The sequence below is a fragment of the Glandiceps talaboti genome, chromosome 13, assembly GCF_964340395.1.
Source record: "Glandiceps talaboti chromosome 13, keGlaTala1.1, whole genome shotgun sequence".
Taxonomy (NCBI): Eukaryota; Metazoa; Hemichordata; class Enteropneusta; family Spengelidae; genus Glandiceps; species Glandiceps talaboti.
Window position 1 is genome coordinate 5,306,415 of NC_135561.1, and position 27,191 is coordinate 5,333,605.

Consider the following 27,191-nt stretch of genomic DNA (forward strand, 5'->3'; position numbering starts at 1 on the left):
CTCCAGGTAGGTAATCTAAAGGTCTTTCAATACTAGTGATAGATGTCTTTTTTTGTATTCATTGTCTGTGTAATAGGACTTTGCGTGTTTCTCATTTCTAGAACATGTTCTTGTAGAATAGCTTGCAAAAGGTACAAAGATCTACAAAGAAAAGATCACTGTCTACTAAACAATAACTGTGTCTGTCTGTCTGTCTGTCAGTCATCTCATAGCTAACACCTAAGACTACTCTTGGTCTGAGTTATCACCTATCTGGCTTTTTGGATGTGGAGTATATGTTTCAGCTGAGAAAAAGTGATGAGACCCCTGTCTGTGTGTAATTTCTCTACACGCTGAACTTTGTAGGTCATATTCCGAATTCTACCAATTTACACTTTGTTATATAGATTTATCAGGATATATTTTTGAAAGGAAAAAAAGGTTATGGATATGTAATAATTGTTATGAGATATCAGTCATAGCCATCATATAAAAATTTCGTCAAGGTCACTGATATATGCCCTTGCGGAAGGCAATCATGGGTTTACTTTGAAACGGTGATTCCTATTGGTCAACTTAGTTAAGACAGATGTTCCTTAGTAAACAGGGGACAATACATACATTCGATACGCGTTTTGTAATGAGTCAATTCAAACACAGTCACCATGGTAGTCTTTGTGCAGTGCTACCTAAATATTCTACATGTACCTTACCAATATCACAGCGCCATAAATTGAACTGATGAGTGATAACAGCTTCCACAGCATTGCAAATACCACAGTGGTTGCAGGTGAATGTAGGGCGCCGGTCAATTATGTCTCTACCCGAGAGGGTCGATGAATTGGAAGGGGGTCACCCTGTTTGGACCTTTGGAAGTTAGGAGGGAGTCATTCATGTGATCAGGGTGTTCAATGTGATCAGGGTGATTTAGATTGCGATGGAAGATCAATTCACTTCCACAATTATTATATATAGTAAAAGATGTGGCAACTCGATTAAATAGTTGACAATGTGTCTACTGTCGTCAAAAGTATGCAGGAAATCGGGACAAATAGTTGCGTCTACTTTCGTCAAAAATAAGCACTTGAGCTTATTTCGATTTCAGGAAATCTGGATAATTTAAGCAGATCATCCTGCTTTGACTTTTACATAGAGATGGTTGTATTTGTTGTGTTATGATCCAAAATATCATATTTCACAACTTTGGCATACTTTCTATGAATATTGACATGTTACTTTAAATATAAATGCTTCGCTACAGAGAAACGATTGGTTTCGTCGTTAATGCTAACCCCCCTCCCCAAGGCACTGAGCAGTCCCTGACTGTACCGTTACACTCAGTGCACCACTCTTCGAAGGTCACGCATGCAGACGTCAGTACAGTCGCAGTACATCATGTACATGTAAGCATTTAAGACTCCATAGTCCAACGTTGCTGCGAAGTCTGTTACTGACAGTGCTCGCCGGCGTTTACAAAATGGACAACGTAATTTTAACAACAGTTGGCAGTGGCGCTCGTTGGCTTCTTCGCATAGACGTGGTGTTGGTTGCCGTGTTTGTCGTTCTCATTACCTCTGCTACCATCAAACTCGTCAAACTGTTACAGCAAATGAGGGCACACTCTCGCGTTGTAGAGAAGATTGGTAGTGTGCCTCCACATTGGTTATTTGGACATTTACTTGTGGTAAGTTTATAACTACTTGATATCATTAACTGTTATTCCTTCACGGAGGCCTTGTCACGGCGGAAGGTAATCAGTGAGATTTGACCTCGTACAACCAAATCAGTACAACAGATATTTTGTCATTCGATGTAAAGTTGTGTATGGCGGCGAGACCTTCCAAAAAGCCTACCTTTAGACTCGAAGGACTAGCGCTACTACGCTATTTGCTACCCTAAGGGAGCCTTCAGTATTTACAAGGAGAGGGCCGAAGGAATCGGCGGGGGGGGTCACATTTTACAAACCTGTTCTTGGGGGAGGGTCATATTTTGCATTACAACATTTGAGGGGGTTCACATTTTACAATCCGTAGTTTTGTGACCAAATTGAAGATTCAATTATTGTCAATTTGTTTTGTGTGTTTTGAAATGTAAAAGTGAGGTGAGCACCTAACATTTATTTTTACGAGTACTTTACATGCCAAAATACAAAAATAAATATATATATATTGTAAGAAAATTGTTTAATAAAACAATGCATTTTGTTGAGTGTACCATCTCACCTTATCACTCAAACTTTCCGGAAATGTTGATGTTAAAATATGATGGTGATGATAGCAGTGATGATGATGATGATGATGATGATGATGATGATGATGATGATGATGATGATGATGATGATGATGATGATGATGACAACGACATCAGGGAACTTTTACAAGTGACCAAATCAGACAGAGTGCACAACATGGAAAGCACGTTTTAGATACTAACTGGATTGTGTATGGTTATAAGAGAAAGATAACTAGCCAGTCTTATACTGTTGTCACTTTATAATTATGTACAAATATTGCTTTCTAATACAGAGTCAAAATCATTTAATTTGTATGTATACATATAATGGGAATATTGATTAACATTCAGTATATGCAAATGTCATGGGGAAGGTCATGTTTTACAAAATGGGCCAAAGGAGAGGGTAACTTTTTACGAATGGGGAATGGGGGGAGGGTCATGTTTTTTCTTAACAGACCATGTGTGATTTCCTCCGGCCCTCCCACTTGTAAATACTGAAGGCTCCCTAATAACCGACTGGCATCTTGAGCAAATAACGTACCATATCAAATAGTGTACTAACGTTAGTCCTCAGAGTCAAGACTACAGGTAGACTACCTTCTAAACGAGTCGTCCCTTTTTTGTAACATGACACTAGGGACACAGCAGCACCAAAGATTTATATCTACAAATTGGCAGTATTGTATAATGCATGTCAGATAGGGTATTTGTATTGACAAATTGTACGTGCACGGCCGGGCACTTAGCGCATGACCGGAGATCTGAAACATATGAAAAATGAAAAATTAATGAAAACGAGTGTGTACTTCATCGTTATTTTCATTGATTCATTATCATTTCCCTCATCTCTCCTGCGCCAAATCCCCGTGTGTGTGTGTGTGTGTATGTGTGTGTGTGTGTGTGTGTGCGTGCGTGTGTGTGTGTGTGTGTGTGTGCGCGCGCGCCAGCGCGCGTACATGTTGTCGAATAAAATAGAAATCCTTTCTGTTTTGTTATATTAGCTTGGCGGCAACGAAGAAGGTATGACGAATCAGGGCGAATTAGCAACGAAGAATGTCTACTGTTATAAATTTTGGGCAGGCCCATTTACATGTGTAGTAAATCTCACACACCCTGAATCAGTCAAGCGCCTAAGTAATACTACAGGTAATTTTCACTATTTTAGGACGATTATAGTTATTCAATGTCTTGATATACTCTACCAACAACTCTACTTTCTGTCAAGACATTTTATAAAATACAATTATACTAATTGTGTTTACCAGATGTCTGTAAATAGGCTAATTTAAATGTTAGCTTGACATGTGTTGGGATTCATTTTCTGACTTATTGATCAGCTTTCATTGTAATAGACCTTGAATGTGCGATTTGAAAGGAGACGTGTAAGCTAATGGGTATTTTTGGAACGGTTTGAAGAAATTATTTGCACTTTCTACAACCATGTATGCATATGTAATATATATTACACACACACACACACACACATATATATATATATATATATGTATATATATATATATATATATATATCATTTTTTTCCTCAATTTGATTTAATTTTAGATTTGGGCGAGTTTCATTTGTTTATAGTTATTTGGTATTATATATATATATATATATATATATATATATATATATATATATATATATATATATATATATATATATATATATATAACGTTAACTGCTTTACACACACACACACACACACACACACACACACACACACACACATATATATATATATATATATATATATATATATATATATATATATTACGCTCTGCCACTGCGGTATAGAGCACTGTCTTAGCAGATTGATACTCACCGAGTTATATATATATGTATATCATATCTCAAATGTGGTGTCTCATTGGTAAATCTTGCATGTTATATTTATTGTCATTATTCAGAGCCAAAGAATGAGTTCGTTTATGGTATGTTACGTCCATGGCTTGGTGATGGTTTATTAATAAGTAAAGGACAGAAGTGGTTCAGAAATAGACGATTGTTGACTCCTGCCTTTCACTATGATATTCTCAAACCTTACGCTGATGTCTTTGGAGAAACTGCCAAAGTGATGTTGGTAAGATACTGATCTTTTGAAATCCACTATCTTGTCAATGTGATTCATCCAATCATCATTTATAATAAAGGGATCAATTTTCCAAAAAATATGACAGAAAAGTTATTTACCAAATATTTGGGGTTTTTGTTCTGTTTTTTTTTTGCCTTTGCTTTGGTTCATTTTTGTATATGTTGCTCAATAGAAAGGTACATGTAAGCAAACGAGGACAAAATACAATTTTGAAACATAAGTGAAATGTTTATTTTGTCTGTACAACGTCATGTAGTCACTTTCTGTCCTATAATATTTGTCATGATTTTGACTTTTTTCTAACATTAAAATATAGTTTAGTTTTAATGCTAAGCTTCATGTTATATCATTTTTAGGACAAATGGGAGACTCTTAACCAGGATGAATCAGTTGAAATTTCAGAGCAAGTCAGTTTGATGACATTGGATGGTTTGATGAAGTGTATCTTCAGCTACCACAGTAACTGCCAGACTGCTGGGTAATGTTTTCTAATATTACTTATACTACATCTACTGGACTGTACTATTACAGGCCTGTAAATGTGGATTTTGTTGCATGGAAAGTACACCGTCCTTTCGGGTGAAGGTTTTAAAAATGAAAAGTCCTCTAGACTATGACCATTCAACCAATCAGTCAATCAATCAATCAATCAATCAATCAATCAATCAATCAATCAATCAATCAAACAAACAAACAAACAAACAATCAATCAATCAATCCTTTGTTTAGTTCTATGATTACTGGTCCTATGTACTGACATTTGCAGTGAGTATATCCAACACTGGAAAAGCTACAGTCGAATAAGAAAGTAAATAAAGAGTAAGAAATACATGATGAATAAAAGGTTTGGATCTTGTCTATATTATTGGCGATATAAGGATAGCATGTGATCAATTATGTCATTATTTGGTGTCATTATCATTACCAATGTGCACTGCATACTTCCTGCTTATTTCGAAAATTGAATAATAAGAAACACATTTTCTTTCGACTTTTCAGACGTGATCAATATATCCAACAAGTTTATCTTTTATCTCATCTGATCGAAAAACGGTTCAGTTTTCCACCTTATTTGAGTGATGGGATATTTTACAATAGCTATCATGGTTATCAATTCAAGAAGGCTTGTAATTTTGTGCATGAGAAGGCCAGACATGTGATTAAGGAAAGACGAAAACACCTAGACGAAGAACAAGATGGTAAAGTACAACAGCAACAACATAGGAGGAAATATCTCGACTTCTTGGATATATTACTTGCAACAAAAGTATGTTCCAAATCTATTTCTAAAAAGGTCATACTCTGTAACTGTAAAATGCAACATGGGAAATAATGTTCAAGAGCTTCGTGTTGTTCTCACAGTTGGCCCCAGTATATGTAACCATTATTGAAACATATGTGAAGCTCTCAACATATTAACTTCCCACAATGCCTCTTCCCAGTGAACAGGATACCGGGTTGCCTATTTTCATAGCCCTGTTGTAGAGAGACTATGCAATGCAGGTTGATAGAGGGATCTTTTCTGGACTTCCTAAGCATAAGTGAAGAAGTGCAGATATTATACTAGTTGTCAGCCTCAACTTACTGCATATGTATCATATCTTAATGGATTAATTGGACAATATCGTGGGAAGGGTATTGAAAAGTCCAGTTAAGCAACTATTCCTTCAACTGTACACTGTAATCATAAACTAAGGTCACGACAAATTCATGATCCTGACAGGTTTTAAGAGACCTTGATAATGTACTGACATTTCAATTGAACCCCGAGACACTGAGAACTCGTTTGGTTCCCTTACCTGTGTAGGATGAAGATGGTAATGGTCTGACAGATGCTGAGATCCGAGATGAAGTGGATACATTTATGTTTGAAGGACATGACACCACAGCGAGTGGAATTTCATGGTGTCTGTATAACTTAGCAAGACATCCTGAATATCAACAGAAGTGTAGACAAGAGATTGATGAGTTGATGGACAATAAGGGCACCAATACATTACACTGGTAAGGGAATGAAAATACAAGCCATATAAGTAGACAGGCAGGCAGTCAGAAAGACAGGCAGGCAGACAGACAGGCAGGCAGGCACACACATACATACATACATACATACATACATACATACATACATACATACATACATACATACATACATACATACATAAAAGATAATGCCATCTACTACTACTACTACTACTACTACTACTACTATGGTATCTGCTTTACCACTCAAAAAAACATAGTTTTAAACTTGAAATATTTCCAGATGTGTATGATATGTACGTTTACATATGTGCATGGGAATGGAAATGTTTGTTACGGTACATATAATGTTCTATTACCTTATGACTAGGGATGACTTGAGTAAGATGCCGTACACCACCATGTGTATTAAAGAAAGTTTACGCCTACACCCCCCTGTGCCTTGGATTGGAAGAGTGTTAACCAAACCATTGGTTTTACAAGATGGCATTGTTGTGCCTGAAGGTAAGAACCAAGGGTTTTTTTAAATACCATTATAAGATATTTCACAGAAATAAAGTTTTGCATCGAAAACTTTAACGACTGATGGTCATGGTTAAGGTTGCTTCATAAGATATGTACAGGTGGCTTTAATAAGAGTTACAAGAAAACAAACATTGCTGAAATGTAAAGAAGGAAATACTTAGAAGTCGAATGCATAACTACGAATGCAAAAGATACCAGTATTTCAATAATAGGACCAGGCATTCTCACTAACAAATGCCATATGTAATATTTATGTTTTCAATCTTCAGATCACATTGTCGGTATCAACATCTCTGCCTGTCACCACAATGCCAATGTCTGGCCAAATCCTAATGTCTATGACCCAGAGAGATTTTCCCCACAAAATTCAAAGGATCGATCTTCTCATGCCTTCATTCCATTCTCAGCTGGACCAAGGTGAGAGGAATTGATATTTTTGCTTTTTTTCGTCATCGTTGTCGTCGTCGTTGTCGTTGTTTTTGTTGTTATTGGTAGTGGTGGTGGTGGTGGTGGTGGTGGTGGTGGTGGTGGTGGTGGTGTAGATGATGATGATGATGATGATGATGATGATGATGATGATGATGATGATGATGATGATGATGATGATGACGAGGACGACGATGATGAGATCACGATGGTGGCGGTGGTGATGATCAATGCTATGATATATGTTGTATTTCCATTCCCTCTTTAGCACCTGTATTTTATCATAATGTTCCTTCAGAATCCTAAAAGTTCCATATAAACTCAAACGGGTTTGGTTTATGTGCTATTTATTTTTAATTTATTTATCCTATATTCTCTTAAATATGCATTTGCTTTCAGTGTTTTCTAACCGATATATCACTGGACTGTTTGGAACTGTTCCAGTTCATTCAGGCACTCTGATAAACACACTGGTCACTAATCAACATATTTATCAAAATATTTAGATCGCCTTGTATATTTACAAATACTCTAACAGAGATACCCAAAAACGAGTTGACCCTAGTCTAGGTCTCGCATTTATCTACATCCTGTATTATTTCTTTTTATTTTTCATAGGAACTGTATTGGTCAAAACTTTGCAATGAACGAATTAAAAGTATCTGTTGCCATGACGATTCGTCGGTTTGTGCTGACAGTGGATGAGGAAAAGCCAGTAAGCCGAATGACCGAAGTGGTGTTACGTTCTTCAACTGGAATACATCTCTTTGTGAAAGCTAGATAATTATACTAGCTCGTCAATCAACACATATATTTTGGCTGTGATGAAAAAATACCTATTTTTGGATCCTATGAATAAATACGAAGACAAAATACATCAAGCCACCAATATCTTTATATATACCTTTGTTCGTTATAAGGCCGCGATCAGTATCATATTCAATTGCATTCGGATAGAATATATTCTCCGAGAGCTACTACAAACGGATCAAATCGTAGAGGATAGTGTACATTGAAACTATTTACTAGAAGTCATTGAATTCGAATGCCTAAATAATTTCTTGTTCGTATAGTATTTAGTATATACCCCTGTATATGGAAAACCATGTAACTTTGCCAGTTTCTACAAAGTCCCCTTTAGGTGGTTTAATGTAGCAAAGTAATGAATTGGTTTATTGTAATAAACATTGGCAAATGAAGTATTGACTATTGGTATAACATAACCTTTATTATGAATACATCGTGTTTGTTTGTTTGTTTGTTTGTTTGTGTGTGTGTGTGTGTGTGTGTGTGTGTGTGTGTGTGTGTGCGTGCGTGCGCGCGCGCATCCGCTACCTACCGCTACCTTCGCTACCAAATATCAGCGCTTTTGCTGGGAAAAAAATTCGCTACCCTCCGCTACCTTCGCTACCACATTTCAATATTTTTGCTGGAAACAAAATCCGCTACCTACCGCTACCTTCGCTACCAAATCTCAGCGCTTTTGCTGGAAAAAAAATCCGCTACCTTCGCTACCAAATCTCAGCGCTTTTGCTGAAAAAAAACTACCCTCCGCTACCTACCGCTACCTTCGCTACCACATTTCAGTGCTTTTACTGGAAAAAAATCCGCTACCCTTCGCTACGTACCGCTACCTTCGCTACCACATTTCAGTGCTTTTACTGGAAAAAAATCCGCTACCCTTCGCTACCTACCGCTACCTTCGCTACCACATTTCAATACTTTTGCTGGAAAAAAATCCGCTACCCTCCGCTACCTACCGCTACCTTCGCTACCAAATCTCAGCGCTTTTGCTGGAAAAAAAATCCGCTACCTACCGCTACCTTCGCTACCACATTTCAATACTTTTGCTGGAAAAAAAATCCGCTACCCTCCGCTACCTTCGCTACCAAATCTCAGCGCTTTTGCTGGAAAAAAAATCCGCTACCTACCGCTACCTTCGCTACCACATTTCAATATTTTTGCTGGAAAAAATAATTCGCTACCTTCGCTACCACATTTCAATATTTTTGCTGGAAAAAAAATCGCTACCTTTACCTTACGCTACATCCACCATGCTAGTTGACTAGATTTTGAGAGAAAATATTGTTTTTAACAGGTCACTTCATTAATAATGAAAAAATCACTTACTATCTGTTCAAGGTGCCATATGAATAACAATTATTGAAGTACACGAAACAAATTCTATTAAAGAATACCCCATGTGTGCAAAAGTAGTTCCTACGACATCTATGGCGCATTAATATCCCAGGCAATGTAATTTGACAATCATTTCACTTTGCTACCTTCGCTACCATCCGCTACGTAGCGAAAGCGAAAAATAAAAACAATTGAACCCCCGATCGGATTGAGCACTATATAAATGAATATCAGTGCGTAGCTACGTAGTGATTATTATCCACTAGCCAACTAAAGACGGGCCGGGAATAGATATGTAGTCATTGTACCTAATTCGGCATATTTACTGTAAGTATGTACATTATGTACATCTTCATTTTAGGGAAACTTAAATCTATTTGTTTTCCTTCATGAAAACGATACCGTTATATTTCCATGATTTATTAGGATTGTTTGAACTGAAGGCATAAATTGACTGGGTTATTTAAACTTACAGTCTTCCTATAAATATTTGTTTACGGCAATTAAAAATTGAACAGTGTTCCAAGTAATGCATCTTTAAATCGAGAAGGAAGCAAGGGCATGGAGCAAGCCTCGTTAGAGCTGTTGATGTTCACTGTGGTTTTTTGCAAGTATTGTTTCGAGTGTCCCTCGTTACCGGGTATACGTTTTGGTAGCGTGGGACCCTGAATCGCACGTGTGTGAATTTGACGACTGCCGCACTTTAAGCCACATGGTGACCAACCTCCCTGAGGTCACACAATAACCAAACCACACCATTACTAGTATTACCGCATGCAACATTCCCAATTCTGCACTTGATCAAAAATAGCCTTCGCGTGTTTTGGAAAAATATTGTAAGATTCCAGCAGAGACAAATGTAGTTGAACCGTTTACAGCCTTCCATTACATAGGTATGAAATCATGATATATTAATTTGGGATTCTTTTCCCTTAGAATGTCCTGGTTCGATGATCATGTCCTTGGCTTAATGTACAGATAGATTCCATCGACGGCTTTTAACACTAACTGGTTCACTCTTTCGATTGGCTTAGTCTCATCAACAGAGAGGAAGAATCGATGTATTACCATGGCAACAGACACCTTTAATTCATTCATAGCAAAGTTTTGTCCAATGCAGTTCCTGTTGGTAAATATAAACGTATATTGATGTAATCTGATGAACATTATATTTTAAACATTGGTTACACCAAGTTAAACATCTCAGCTATTCACTGTCCCTATAAAGTTGATTGTTTTAAAATAAATTTCTAAACGTGCTTGGTTTCCCATAACACTGTGGTCCAGAAGGAGATTTCTCTATATAATAGCACATTGGCCGGGGTTTAAATAAAGATCTCCATAGTTACATTGAAGGCTGTTAGTGAAGATCAAAATATCTGTATTCAGTGCATGTGCTTTCTTGGATGATCACTATAACTTTTTGTACTCCTGCGATATAATTATTTCTCAGTCCAGAGACTAAACTTAGCTTAATATAAGTTAGTGAGGGCCAACTCAACATTGCAGGTCGTCTCACCTCGGTCCAGCTGAGAAAGGTATGAATGCATGGGAAGATCTATCTCTAGAGTTTTCCGGTGAAAACCTTTCAGGATCATAGACTTCAGGATTTGACCAGACATTGGCATTGTGATGACAGGCAAATATATTGATCGCGACGATATGACCTGAAACAAAGAAACTAAGAATTAATTAATTCTACACTAGTATACTCAGTGATATTGATATGATTTCTGACGTCATTGGATGAGTGGGCAGACGAAAACCAAGTTTACTACGTAGTTTACCGCAAGGGAACATTTAAACTTCTTCGCATATACTTGAAGTACTGGACACTTGAACTGCACTTCATTGTAACCAACCTTCATTTCGAGATGGAGTGGCTTAATGTCCCGATTACTCCGTAATGGCAAAAAAAACAGCAATAAAGGTTAGCGTCATAATGTGAAATGCTTGGAACCTTCATCCAAATCTTCTATGTATCACAAAAGCTGCTGTGAGAAAAACTAGTACTTTTTTCTCAACGATACGCCTGTGCGGTTTGAATGGAGAATGTAACATTTGACGTGTATAATGGTAACGTATTCTCTCTGTTTGAATGGCACATCTGTACCCAATACTTTATTGTAACTACGATTTTAGACGAGCAGGAATATTAGCCTCATGAAAGTCTTTAGCCATGTACACTAATTGTCAATTTGCGATATTACCATAGAAAACACCAGTTTTTACTTCTGAACTTATCATTCATAGTAAATCGTGGATGTTCACTAAGAAAGATTAGATCAACGGTGGGTATATTTTGTACCAATTCCACATGTTCACACAGAGACCATTCACATTGAACTAGGAGTAGCAGTGACGTAGTGTGATTCTAATTCTGACTACCCACCTTCCTCTACAACTTTTCCATCTGGTAAGACTAACGGTTTTGTCAATCTTCTAGCAATATAAGGAACAGGGGGGTGAAGACGTAAACTTTCTTTGATACACATGGTGGTGTATGGCATCTTACTCAAGTCGTCCCTGGTGACAGTAAGAAGGTCTAGTTAGTCTCCTATAGCAACCCAAATACAGGAAGATGAAGACATTAACTTTCCTTGATACCCATGGTGGTGTAAACGTCTCTAGTGACATTGATTGGAAGCAGGCGGGAAAACAAACATGAGGGGTAAATTTAAGACTGCACCTGTATTAAACTTAATATACAACAGTTGGCATGAAGGAAGCTTTAAAATCGTTTACACTAAAATATCAAGTAACTTATTTTGTTGCATAATTGGTTACATGTGAAAAATAAATTAAAGGAATAGAAGTGAGCACAGGCGCATCATTTATTCATATCTTTTGCAACTTTTCTTTGTCTACACAATATTAGCATGATGTTGTTTCATATCATCTACCTCTTACCATTCTAATATCTTGTTTTCTTTACTGTCCATCAACTCATCAATCTCTTGTCTACACTTCTGTTGATATTCAGGATGTCTTGCTAAGTTATACAGACACCATGAAATTCCACTCGCTGTGGTGTCATGTCCTTCAAACATAAACGTATCCACTTCATCTCGGATCTCAGCATCTGTCAGACCATTACCATCTTCATCCTGTTGAAGAAAAATATACTAGTAAGTTGTTTTAAAGTATTCATCAAAAGTCCCAACATATAGCATAATGAGCAAAGAAGATGGGATGTCATCGAGAGAGCACGCGATGATGTCATGAAAAGGTCAAATGTCAATTCACATCTGTCTGCAATATATACGCAATTTGCTTTTTAATATTCTGTCGACGAAGCTCTTTACACTTTTTGAAAACATCTGGAATAAACATACATCTAAATTAGTATACAAGTTTTCATGAGTAGTTTGTATATTATACTGGTCTATTAGGATGTAACTATTTAGGTAATTAACAAGGTTATTTAGCTTGGTTTGAATAAACAGTACTTGATCATTTGATCTAGTGGTAGATATCCCCATATGAAAATAGAATATATACACCCACTCGCCGTTGGTGGCACTCTTTACAGTGGTTCACGCATATACCTTCTATGAGGCATTTAGAACAAATATGGTTTCCTCCTGAGACCACTTACGAAAAGTGTCATCTGATGTAATTAACACGAATGACAAAGTGTGTTACAAGGATTTCAAATAAGCTATGCTTTCTTCTAGATTTTCATCATGCAAAAACTTAGGAAATAAAGTTAAATGTCCGATTAAATGTTTCTCTCACTTACTCTAGCTGCCAGTAAAATGTCAAGGAAATCAAGATAACCCTTCTTGTACGTATACTTTCTTTCTGTGCTTCCCTCTTCTTCAAGCTCCATTTGCTTTCTTCTTTCTTCAATTACATATCTTGCTTTGTCATGAACAAAATCACAGGCCTTCTTAAATTTGTACCCATCATAACTATTGTAGAAAATACCGTCACTCAGATACAGAGGAATTGAAAACCGTCTATCAATGAGGCTTCCAAGTAGATATACACGATTGATGTATGGATCATGCCTTAAAAAAATTACAAGAAAGATGATTTAGAAAACTTAAGTGGCCAGAGACTCCCCCTCAGACCATTGACTAATGAATTGTCATATTGCCATATGACAAATTACCTGAATAGCTATCATTCTGCTGCTGCCACAATTTAGTTCTCCGTGTTTTTTTCTTGTAGAAACGACAAATGATAAAACTGTCTTCCATTTGTAATGGCCTATTTTTTCATTGTCTTTTTTATTTGAAACATCTAATGATTCTTAGCTCATTGACAAGAGTTGTTTTTTAAACTTAGAAAGAGTCACCGTGTTCGTATTTTAGTTCTATGAATCACCTTATAGCTAGCTGACCCAGTTGTGGTGGTCAAACCGTCGCTAAGTAAAGAGCGCCACCAATGGTGTGCCTTTTAATGTAACTATCGTCCAATCATTCATAAGCGATAACGAGGGCTTTTTACTAGCCTGGACACTCACTTTGCTATCTGACAGTTACTGTCATGACTGCATATGCACTTCAACAGACTATCCAATGTCATCAAACTAACTTGGTGAGAAACTTCGACTGATTTGTCCTGACCAAGTTTAGTCCATTTATCCTGCAAGAATAAGTGAATAAAATTACGCCATATAAAATCTATCAACATTGCAGTTACTACAATGGAAATGCTGGTTTCCTCATAATCTGGCGACCTGCCAATAATTGGAATTAAAGGTTTTGACAATATTTATTCTTAACTGACGCTATTCTTTATTTTCTAATCTTTAAAAGTACAATACCACGACTAATTCATGGCAAAAATCATCTGGGTGAGATGAATCGCCATTTTCAATCCTACACGTTCCATAATATTCCACCATCAGTATACAGCATAATGTTTTGATCGTGGTTCTTTTTCATATAGAAATGTTTACCAGATTCATCTAGTGCAAGAGATAATAATAAAATAAATGTTCTTACCCACAATCGAAAGGGTGTTCAAATCACTGTTTAAGTATTACCCCCGACAAAGACTTTTCCTTTCAACTGTCTAGGGAACATCAAATTTATGGCGACCACAAAGTGCATGGGGATAAATCTTCCAAGTAAGAATTTGTTTTCAAAGTCTGAGGTTTCTATTTATAGTGCTGGGAACTGTGACACAAATGTGATTCAAGCCTCGTTCATGAACTTTGCCAAAACAAATAAAATGGTAATGGTACGGATAAAACAAGCCCTGTGCAGACGACAAGACAGTCGGTCCCTGAAACTATTCAAAACATGTTTCATTTTCGAGGTAATCATAATACATAAAGTGTCATTTGATTATCTCTATGATAACATCGAAGACAAAAGAAGCTATATCTTACCAACATAACTTGAGTACATTCTCGAAAGATATCAACATAAGGTTTGAGAATATCGAAATGAAAGCCAGGAGTCAACATTCGTCTGTTTCTGGACCACTTCTTTCCTTTACTTATCAACAAACCATCACCAAGCCATGGACGTAACATACCATAAATGTACTCGGATTTTGGTTCTACGAGCAGTTAATAAAGGTGGAAACAATAAGAATAAAAGGTATACTTCATAGCTTCATAAAACATACAAATTGTATGTGTGTGTATGTGAGTGAGTGTGTCTGTGTGTGTGTATGTATGTGTCTGTGTGTGTATGTATGTCTGTGTGTATGTATGTGTGTGTGTGTGTGTGTGTGTGTGTGTGTGTGTGTGTGTGTGTGAGTGTGTGGCAGACGGGCCATTTTGTAGATAAGAATGTTACTCTTGCCTTACCTGATGTATTAGCCAATATCTTGATGGAATCGGGGTGTCCAAGACATAGTGTACAGGTGAATGGACCGAACCACACTTTATAATTGTTGTATGTAGTGGCTGCTGGGCCTTGTCCTGCCAAACCATCCTCACTGCCACACAGCTAAATAACAAAAAGTGAATGCTGTGTAGTGTACGACTACATAAGCCCTCAACGGTGAGACTCTGGGTAACCGAGACTACTCGTATATGTGTTTGTAGAACAGGTCTTGACGGCTGCATAATGTAGAAGGCTACGTTGTGAAAACTGGCCTTTGGAACTTAAAACGAGGTCTTATCCGACCTTTCATAGTAATATTTATCATGTATATAGCCTACAAAGATGGTTTACCTGTGTGTGTGTGTGTGTGTGTGTGTGTGTGTGTGTGTGTGTGTGTGTGTGTGTGTGAGTGTGTGTGTGTGTGTGTGTGTGTGTGTGTCACTGCATAGATCTTGGAAAGGACATGGTCATTGTGTGTCATCAGTGTCCAATGTCACATGTAAAATACAGTAGATACAAGAGTGTTATCTTGAAGAGTAATTATAATATAGAAATATAGATCTAGACAAAGAGAAGAATAGACTATTTACCGTCAATATATGTCCAAAAAACCAGTGAGGTTTAGGGCAATCGAAGACTTGAAAAACTCGTTCATGTTCTTTCATTTGTATAACTAAGTACACAAGTTTAAGAGTCAGGGTACCGATGGCGATACCAATCACAGCTACGAATACAACGTCTACGTGCAGAAACCAGAAATCTCCGCTGAAAATTGAAGTCAAAACTGTGTTGGTCATGGTGAACGCTCGTTGCACTGGGGAAACCCACATAGAGATGTTTATCATGTGATGACAAGATTGTGACGTAATACTAATATGAAGACTACCTTTAACCTCAGACCACTACTACTACTAGACTGACCTTTCCAGGATAACCCTAGATACGCGTGGATCCGAAAATAAACAAAGTGTACTGAACCACGATCCATTTAAATTTGCTAGTAGATACAGTGTAGCGGATTCGCTACGTCGCTCTCCGTCCTCCGCTATGCAAACCCCGTTAAAAATAAAAAGTACAACGAAAAATATTGAGTCGCACAAAATAAAATGTAAAAAAAATTTTTTTTTAAAAGTATTGTAAATAAAAACAAAGCTACAATTATTACAGTTATCCATTTGCTAGCTCTGTGGAAACGAGAACCGGGACGAGAAGGTGCAGAATTTACGGCAGGGGTGGGACCGGGGGAGGGACTGAAGAGAAAATGTTATGGCAAAAACAATCGCAGTCCCCTTTTACACTCTCATAACATTTCATGTCCACCCACAGGGTGCTCATGCTCATTTAGTTCTGTTTACAAATATAAACAAAACAAAATAAACATACAAGTAAACAAACAAACAAACAAAAACAAACAAACAAATAAATAAATAAATAAATAAATAAATAAATAAATAAGTAAGTAAGTAAATAAGTAAACAAACAAACAAACAAACAAACAAACAAACAAACAAACAAAATAAACTGACAAATGAGTAGATACATACATGAGTACACGACAACAAACCAACGAACACCCAAACACTGCCCCCCCCCCCCCGAAATGGTCACATATGGTGGGTTATTTCCATATGTGGCCATTTGGGGGGGGGGGGCAGTGTTTACTTGTTAATTTATTTGTTTGTTTGTTTGTTTTTGTTTTTTGTTTACTTGTATGTTTATTTTGTTTTGTTTATATTTGTAAACAGAACTAAATGAGCCTGAGCACCCTGTGGTTTGTTTGGCATAAGGACAAAGAGCTCTACTCTCGTCACTAGCTGTGTATGTAAACCACCAACATGGTTTTGTCAACTGCTGGCAGTGGTGTCGGGTGGTTTCTTCGCATAGACGTTGTCTTCGTTGCTGTACTCATCGCCGTGATAACCGCAGTGGTAGTTCAAGTGGTCAAACTATTTTTACAAATGAAAGAATATCAACACGTACTGAAAGATTTTGGTTGCCCGAAACCTCATTGGCTTTTTGGACATATATTGACGGTAAGGGTATTTCGTCTACATACGCGACAACCAGTGTTGGTGCATGTACGTCTACTTCCTAGACTGTGAGTGGAGGTGTAAATGGTAATGATACTGTATAGGAACTAGACTGTGAGTGGAGGTGTAAATGGTAATGATACTGTATAGGAACTAGACTGTGAGTGGAGATGTAAATGGTAATGATACTGTATAGGAACTAGACTGTGAGTGGAGGTGTTCATACAGTATCGTTACCATTTATACATCCACTCACAGTCTATAGTTCATACAGTATCGTTACCATTTATACCTTCACTCACAGTTAGCATCCAGACTATAAAGTTGTATATTTAAACCCTGAGGTGTATTAAAATTGGTTAGTATATTACTTTCACATTTTTTTAAAAAGTTCTGTTTCGTCTATCGTATAGGGCCACTGTAATAGGAAGTATTTTTCGTCTTCTACACATGATGTGTCACAACATTGCTGGTATGTCATCGTATCTGCTTTTTGGCACAACAGAGCAGATTTGACTGAAATTTGGTGGTAGGGTTCTTGGAGGTGTTTAGTTTAAGAATTGTTCATGAAATGATGATCCCATCAGTGATTTCCAAATTAGGGCTAAAATGTGTCTTTTTGGGCAAAATTCCAAAATTACTAAACAGATGGGGCTAGGATTTGGTGGGAACCTTCTAAACTACTGATATGCAAATTAGGGCTAAGCGTGTGTCTTTTTGGTCAAAAATCTATCATTCCAAAGCTACTGAGCAGATTTGACTGAAATTCGGTGGAAGCGTTCTTATGGATGTTTAATTTAAGAATTGTTCATGACGTGATGATCCTATCAGTGATTTGCAAATTAGGGCTAAAATAGTATTAAGAACATCTCTATTTTATGGGAGCCACTCTTCGGTGAGTGTACGTCTCTTCTTTGATGGATAGAGTAGATAGAATATATGATGTAATAAAAGTCATATCTACGAGCTTGCGCAGTACCCCTCGTGTGGTTGGCATGCCGTGCGCATATCTCAAGGTGTTTGTGATAAGGGCAACGGCCAAGGGTTCCACTTAGCTCTACCACAATACACACATACCTTGCTTCGAGATAGATTTAAGTAGCAGTGTATGTATAAACCACCAACATGGTTTGGTCAATTGCTGGCACTGGCGTCGGGTGGTTTCTTCGCATAGACGTTGTCTCCGTTGCTGTACTCGTCGCCGTGATAACCGCAGCGGTAGTTCAAGTGGTGAAACTATTTCTACAAATGAAAGAATATCAACACGTACTCAAAGATTTTGGTTGCCCGAAACCTCATTGGCTTTTTTGACATTTATTGATGGTAAGAGTATTTCGTCTACACAATATACCTATTCTATGCACGCGACAACCAGTATTGGTGCTTGTACAGTACCGTAAAATGGTTGTGGTTTGCGACGATGTTGTACGTCTACGATACAGATACAAAGAGAGTCGACTTTTATGTGTTTGGCCGTCTGCCACAACATGATCTATGGCATGTGATTTAGCAGTGTTCTACCGTCGGTGCTCTTAAGGGAGCCTTCGGTAATTACAAGGGGGCGGGGGAAATCAATCCCGGTTTGTTGCGTAAAACGTGCCCCCCTCCCCCTCCCCCCCCCCCATTCTAGAACGTGGCCATCCGGAATTTCCTTTCTCTAAAATATGACTCTCCCCCGTTCAAATATTTAAACAAAAAAACATGGGTTGAAATTATATCAGACGTGAGGACGTGAAAAGGGACACCAGTCACCAAAATGAATTGTAAGGATCGATGACACCACATTGATACATGTGTAATTTATATTTTAAAAAATGTACAGTAGACCCTCGCTAACTCGCGGGTGTCCGGGTCCATCAAGAAACCCGTGACTTAGCGAGGGCCGCGACCCTGGCCGCGACTTAGCGAGGTGCTCATTGTATATTCATAACCACACATTAACACACGTCACACGTCATTAACATATGTTGTACTACAATCTCAGTGGAGTTGTGTGAAGTAACTGCATTAATTAATTCCTGTGCTAATCCCCAAAAACCTATATCAACATCCCCAGTCCACTGCCTAATATCTTCTATATCTTACCACGCCGTTCCCCTTTCTCCTGAGACAAACGCCTCTCCTCACACCACCGCCACTAACAATAATTATTTATGTATAACCCCCCTGTAAGTATTGGTTTCCTACAATAAACAGTACTATAAAGCGTACGCATACACGCAAAAGTTTATTCTCCTCGTCAGTTCAAAGTGCAACAACGAAGGTTAATTTTTCATTGAAATAAACCTAGCAATAGCTAGGCCTATTCGGTAGTGTCTGCTTGACTCAGATCAGAGAGATCGATATATGATGTGTACATTGTGGGGCAATGGAAGCATTTCTTTGCAAATGTAGATCGTGACTTTCAGTCCAAATATCTATGTCGTGATTTAGTCTCCTGGTTACGTGGATGTCTTAATTTCGCAAAGCTGCTCAATCTCGATACACATACCTGAGTTCAATGCTACCGTATACCGTTATACCGTTATTACCACTGCTAACAGTAGGGCTGGGTCACTAACAAATCTTGGTATAACGATATGAAGGAATGTATGACTGCATCGTGCATTGTGCTATACTCATAAATTAGGACTTGCTTGAATGTTTAATCCAGTCGTTTTACTATTTAAATATCAACACACATATCCACTTTCAGTATCATAAGAACACCACATTCCCCTCAAACGACCTGTAGTTGTACGAAATCGGATCGGACGTACAGCGCTATCGCAGTAAAATCATAGACCTCAACTGATACGGTGCGTATGAATTAATGTGGAAAATTACTCTCTGGCTTGCGCGAACGTGCAACTTTTGTATTACGTTGTCTGATTATATTATATCTACTATTGTATTTGATAACACAGCTTGGTGGTGATGAAACCGGCTTTGTTAACCAAGGCCCAGTGGCAACTGAACTTGTATACTGTTATAAAATGTGGCTTGGTCCCTTTACATGCATTGTAAATTTGGCACATCCTGACTACATCAAGATACTTTCTAATACCACAGGTAACTTTCTATTCTCAACTTTTGTAATCTGTCTGTTTTGAACTGTGGGAATAATATTAGACACTTATGCAGCTGGAACATCATTGTAAACCCATATCGTCTGACTGTGGCAACTTTATGACAACGTTTCGCAAGAGATACTTTTTCTATATAATTAACACAATATTGATGACTCGTAAGTGCTTATTACCTTTAGATAAATGGTCATGACTATTCGGTGTCCATCTAACACATATGCATGTCTCCTAAGTCCCATGATGCACCAGTGGAAGAGTGTGAGCAATAGAGGTGAAAGAGAGTTTCAATTTGGTGTTTCTTGGCAATCGCGCTAAATGTATGTGATGTGAAATCGTGAAATGACTCTCCAGAACCCAAAGAGAGTCTTTCCTCTTTAATGTGACAAGCTAATATTATATTTTTATTCCCTGCATAATAGAGCCGAAAGCCGAGTATGCCTATGACATGGTACGACCATGGCTTGGTGATGGTTTGTTGCTAAGTAAAGGGAAAAAATGGTCCAGGAACAGGAAACTGTTAACACCAGCCTTTCATTTTGATATCCTCAAACCTTATGTCAATGTTTTTCGCGAGTCTGCGCAAGTTATGTTGGTGAGACATTGTTTTTTCATTAACTTTATGATACATGTATATTTAATCCAATTGAATTGTTATTAACAATTTAAAATCTGTCAAAGCCGAATTATTTATCTTCAAAAGTAGACGCCATCGACAAGAAGTGGGCATACCAGATATTTGACAGGTGAGCACAGTCTGGGGTACCCAGACTCCTCTGACTCAACTTCCGCTGCCCCATGAGAGAAAGCTACGTATGGTACAAGATGGTTTCATGGCGAGGCTGGTCCACAACATGGCCTCTAGAATCTAGATCTGTTGTAAAGTCACATGATATCAACTCTTTTCAATAAATCTGCTATGATAGACAATTTTCTAAAACATTATGCCATGATTTCCGTGAAATATATACAAGCATTAGTGAAAATGAAAATTAGAAACTAGCCGAATCCGGTGACAGTTGCCATCTTATGTTGCAATCACCGACTCTGCATTCCCCGGACTCTCTAGACCCGGCAGAAGTCAGAGGAGCCTGGGTAACCAACCATCACAACTGGCGTGGCTTATATACATATGACAATCACTCTACAAGTTGACCTTTGTCTAGCCTAGCATGTGTAGGGATATTTTCTATTGCCCGAGGACAAAGGCGATAGCCCAAAAAAAACATGACATAACATAACCCATAATATATTTCTTATTCATTATTAGGATAAATGGGCTACGTTTGATCACAGTAAATCATTTGATATCTCGCAACATGTCAGTTTGATGACGTTAGACGGTTTGTTGAAGTGTATCTTCAGCTATGAAAGCAACTGTCAGACAGTTAAGTAAGTAATACTTTCATACACAGCATACACATCATTCCTTTGCATGAGTTCTCTTTTCAAAATACAGAAATGATACCAATGAGTATTTTGACCCTTGCATCCACCACAACACTTCTGTGCACAAGTTTGTGTATTATATATATTATGTGCACCAAACGTTACACCCCTTCAGTCCCTCTAATGTGAGATATTTTCAGAAGAAGGTATCAATACAATACAATACAATACAATACAATACAATACAATATAATACAATACAATACAATACAATACAATACAAGACTTTTTCGGGGAGAACAGCGAAAAATTGCGATAATTTTGAGTGATACTGTATGGGTCAGCTTGACTTAGACCATTAAGTTTGATAGCCTAGGTATCGTTTGAACACTGAACTATAGTATACACGCAAGGTCAGGAATTTAACATATAGTTAACAGATATGTTAGTAAGTAAAAGCATTTCAAAATCTGGGTCTTGGTTTTATAATGTTATACTGGTTTATTCTGTTTTTAATGTCGCAGTTTAGGAACACTTGCCAAGTTCATCCAATGGGCAATGTATCTTCGTTGAGCAGACGATTTAGTGAATTGTTCAGACGGACAGAGCGACTAACACCAGTGTGTCCAACTGACTTAGCTGACCAACTCACTTGTTTACTGCATGTACTAGTCTTGTCGAATGATTTATTCACTTGTATATAGATTAGTTTATGGACATTGCTGTAGTAAATGGATTTATTTGCATGTTATTATCAGTTGTGCATACTCGTTATGTGTATCGCTGTAAACACACCATAAAACACCACAGTCTCCTTGAGCTTTGATATCAACAATGATATACAAAATTCTTTGGTACATGGAAGCCGAGTTGTACGCATCCGAACAGAAAATATATTTATTTCGTGACAGCGTGAATGTACGTCGTTTGTTCTTTGGGCGTCTAAACATGGGCCAAAGCATTACAAAGTACATTGTTTCCCTCACATTTCTTAAACTAAGTTTTCTCAGGTATTATACTAAAATCATTTTCTATTCATTCAACCAGATAATACTAGTACCATAATAAGAGCTTAACGATTACTCGGCTCTGACTCGTAGTAACAAGGCCCCATTTGTCACTCGGCTGATGAGGAAAAATATTGAGAAATGATATGTAATTGTAATCTTTTCTTAGAGTCTTGCTTTCTTTCCTCTTAGGTCTGATCCATATATTCAGAGAGTCTATCAGTTGTCACACCTCATTGCAAAGAGATTTCGATTTCCGCTCTATTTGAGTGATGGGATCTTTTACAATAGCTATCATGGATATCAGTTCAAGAAAGCTTGTGATTTTGTCCATGAAAGAGCAAGACATGTGATAAAGGAAAGACGAAAAGACTTTGAGTTACATCAAGACGACATAATGATTCAGAAGGAGAAAGGCAAAAGAAAATATCTGGACTTTCTTGATATTCTACTGGCAACAAAAGTAAGCATTGAAAGGGATACAAGCTGAGTTTATAAATTTGTGTGTCATTTTTACCTCCCATAGGGATAAGGGAGGTATTAAAAGGGGGATGTCTGTCTGTCTGTCTGTCTGTCTGTCTGTATGTATGTATGTATGTATGTATGTATGTATGTATGTATGTATGTATGTATGTATGTATGTATGTATGTATGTATGTATGTCTGTCTGTGTCATCATTTTCTTAAAAACGGCTGGTTCAATTATATTTTTGCGTATCATTTGTGTTGTAATGATTTATATGTACAGAGGTACAGTGTTCTCCACTTTTCACTGCTGCTCTGACGTTTATACACAGGTACAGACATATGCACGTAAAACAGATGGAATAAATAACAAATTATGGGGGGGGGGGGTTTATGGTATTCCCATCTTAAATAGTCAAGGGTTCCCCATCTCGTGAACTCTATACTTTTAGGGGTGGATATGTTAGCACACCCTCAAACGGTTAACCTGCTTGCCTGGTATTGGAGGCAGCCGAATTGGAAAAATCGCTGACATGGATAGCATAAAAGGAAATCTATGATTAGTCAATGTTTCACCTTGTACGGTTTGGGCTCATGCCAACATACACTCATTGTCTTACAAAAGATATTTCAATAAGAATCCAAGATACGGTAAGACAGTCCCTGTCACTCTGTCTGTATTAATTGTACAGGATGAAGATGGTAATGGTCTGACAGATGTTGAGATCCGAGATGAAGTGGATACATTTATGTTTGAAGGACATGACACCACAGCGAGTGGAATTTCATGGTGTCTGTATAACTTAGCAAGACATCCTGAATATCAACAGAAGTGTAGACAAGAGATTGATGAGTTGATGGACAGTAAAGAAAACAAGATGTTAGAATGGTAAGAGACGCCAGATATTGCCAATATTGGATCGATTAACTTGCACGAACAGTCGTATAGATATTATTATTATCGTCGCCTTCATAACCATCATCATCACCATCATCATCATCATCATCGATCATCGATCATCATCGTCATCATCATCAACATCATGATTATCACCATTATCGTTATTATTATTATTATTATTATTATTATTATTATCATCATCATCATCATCATCATCATCTTCATCATCATCATCATCAAATACTGTAACATAACGTTGCGTATTTGTCATAAAGTTCCTTTCACGCCATGCCTTTACTATGTGTGCATACAGACAGACCAGCAGACAGACAGACAGACATCGATGAAATATAATCCCCACTTACTCCCGTTTGCAGAAGTATTAAATCACGTATTGTCTTTTTCTATACTAAATGCCACTAGGGATGACATGAATAAGATACCATACACCACGATGTGTATCAAGGAAAGCTTACGTCTAAGTCCCCCTGTACCTTGGGTTGGTCGAAGACTGGACAAACGCTTGGTCTTTCCAGATGGAAGGAGTTTACCCAAAGGTAAATAACAACACGAGATAGAAACATGTAATAGTCATGACAGCAATATATCGAAAATTATGGAGGTAATGTAATTTGCCAGCATGTAAAATTCGTTGATAATTACACTTCATAGACTTGTGTTTGTGGTCTGGGCTTGCATTCAGTCCTACATGTTGACTTGTCCATAATGTCAGAATAGAAACTGCCCATGGCTATACACTTGTTTCAGTAAGTCTTTCCAATGTGCAGCTCCCGTGCAGGCGAAAGTGTGATAGGGCAAATGTACGTTGATTTTAGTCCGTTGTTGGGTACGGATGTATGGGCTTTACTCGCAGCAACAAACACTAATGTTAGTTTAGTTAATTAGGGCTCGCATGATTTGAAGAGTGATTGGTTGTCAAAGATATAGTGAGGAGCAATGCCTGAGTTACATATGTACACGTACTTAAATAAAGTAAAGATGACTGAAAATTATGGTTTGCCAAGGTACTAAGACAGTATAACATTTCTATTGTAATTATCAATGACAGGTCAATTAGTTGGTATCGCTATTTTTTCCTGTCATCACAATGCCAATGTCTGGCCAAATCCTGAAGTCTATGATCCTGAAAGGTTTTCACCGGAAAATTCAAAGGATAGATCTTCTCATGCCTTCATCGCATTCTCAGCTGGACCAAGGTAGGTTGATGAAGGTTTTTGTCTTAGGTAAAAGAACATCATCAGGTACTCTTATCGAAATTGAATGTGTCTGACTTCACGTGTTCTAATATGACTATTACAATACAATTATCATAATACATGCATTCATGTGCATGATTGGTTGATTGCATCTTTTCTATCTTTCCCATCAGGAACTGTATCGGACAGATTTTTGCATTGAATGAATTAAAGGTGTCTGTTGCCATGACAATCCATCGGTTTGTACTTACTGTTGATGAGAGCATGCCTATTAAAAGAGAAAATGAGTTGGTATTAAGAGCGAAAGGTGGACTGCATCTCTTCATCAAACCAAGAATATAAAAGTATGAATACGATCCTGACCGAAAATACCCGAACCAAAATATAATATAAAGTTAGTATTATGAGCGAAAGGTGGACTACATATCTGTATCTGACCAATGAAAGAATATGATTCTGACCAAAAATACCCGAACCAAAATATAGTATAAGTTAGTATTATGAATATGAGAGAAAGGTGGACTGCATCTCTTTATCAACCTAGGAAAGAATGCGTACGATCCTGACCGAAAATACCCGAACCAAAATATAATACAAGTTAGTAATACGAGCGAAAGGTGGACTACATCTCTGTATGTGACCAAGAAAAGAATGAATACGATCCTGACCGAAGATACCCGAACTCAAATCTTATATGGCCTTATTTTGTCAACAAATTAAAATTTTGAGACATTTTGCCGAACGGATTTAGAATGACAATCGAACTGCTTGAAAAGGTCGTTATATTTGAGTTCAGGCATGCGCAAACGAAACAATCTAGGCATATTTATAATAGCCATATTGAAATAGAGAGAAACACATGTTTACTGCGTCTACACGCGTTTTCGCAATTTTAATTTTTTGACTCGTTTAGCTTTTGCTGAGACAATAGACACTTTAAAGTTGAAGTTTTGTTATTATTTTCTCATTTTCCATCTTGAAATGCTGGTCTCATGAGAATATAGTACCATTAAAACATTATTGTGTTTAAAAAATATATTTGATCTATATCTCATCAATACGGTCTCGAGACTATCCGTGGCTTCGAATCTCATGAGATCTAGCTCAAAGTGAAGTCATGCACCCAATGTTGGGAAATAATGAGAAAACTCCTAACTGTCAAATACATCACAGTGACACTGTATAAGTAGCGTACGCTTCCTGATTAGACTGTCGACAGTCGTTCGTGCCTTTTTTGCTACGTTTCATCTAAATCAAATTCGTCGCCTCGCTCCGTAGCACTGGATAATGCGTACTGATAGGAACTGCGATTGCCGAAGGCACGAACTGTGAGTGCCGAAGGCTCGTGCCTCCGGCACTCTCTGATCAGTACGTGGTTATAGTATTGCTCCGTATCGGAGCGAGGCAACGACTTTAGTTTTAGTTAAAACGTAGCAAAAAGACCTGAATGACTGTCATCCCGATACGACAAATGTACGATATATTTGGATATTATGTAATAACTGCCCAATAATCACTTATCACTGGGCAGAATTCTGTGATTGATTAACAAGGACATGATGTTAATGATTCTATGTGTGGCTTCGTTTGAATTTGACATTTCATCTGGAGACCTCATTCAGCTAGACATGAGAAGATATTCGAAGCCACGGATAGCCTCTAGACTACTAAATGCTGAACATTATAGTTCCAAAGTCAGATCCGCAAATGCCCAAAGTTATCTAACCACAACTCCGCAATCGCTCAGTCTAAAGTCGAACGTGATATAATGATATAGTTAAATATAGACGAATCGCATACAAAAACATTGGAAACAGTATACAATAGTACATGATATGGCCAGCGTTTCTCATTGCAACAGATCAGCTAGACTCTCTTACAGTCCTCGGAGCTTCGCTTTACTAAAATTAAAGCTATAATTATTTTGTATGTATATTATTTAACC

General features: G+C 37.6%; 2 protein-coding genes and 1 pseudogene across 2 annotated transcripts; 2 read left to right on the forward strand and 1 right to left on the reverse strand.

Moving 5' to 3' along the window:
* Nucleotides 1-1,456: 1,456 nt before the first annotated feature.
* Nucleotides 1,457-8,028, forward strand: LOC144444952 (cytochrome P450 4F4-like). The gene is made up of 9 exons (XM_078134504.1): nt 1,457-1,663; nt 3,216-3,360; nt 4,126-4,298; nt 4,667-4,788; nt 5,310-5,577; nt 6,118-6,314; nt 6,664-6,797; nt 7,088-7,235; nt 7,863-8,028. The coding sequence occupies exons 1-9, from the start codon at nt 1,457-1,459 to the stop codon at nt 8,026-8,028; spliced, it is 1,560 nt and encodes a 519-aa protein (XP_077990630.1).
* A 2,309-nt stretch (nt 8,029-10,337) lies between these two features.
* On the reverse strand, nt 10,338-14,874 carry LOC144444132 (cytochrome P450 4F4-like). Its single transcript, XM_078133534.1, has 7 exons — nt 14,728-14,874; nt 13,855-13,976; nt 13,126-13,396; nt 12,294-12,490; nt 11,776-11,909; nt 10,903-11,050; nt 10,338-10,506 (listed from the first exon to the last, which is right to left on the reverse strand). The coding sequence occupies exons 1-7, from the start codon at nt 14,872-14,874 to the stop codon at nt 10,338-10,340; spliced, it is 1,188 nt and encodes a 395-aa protein (XP_077989660.1).
* Nucleotides 14,875-17,007: 2,133 nt separating this feature from the next.
* On the forward strand, nt 17,008-25,639 carry LOC144444953 (leukotriene-B4 omega-hydroxylase 3-like; annotated as a pseudogene).
* Nucleotides 25,640-27,191: the final 1,552 nt, after the last annotated feature.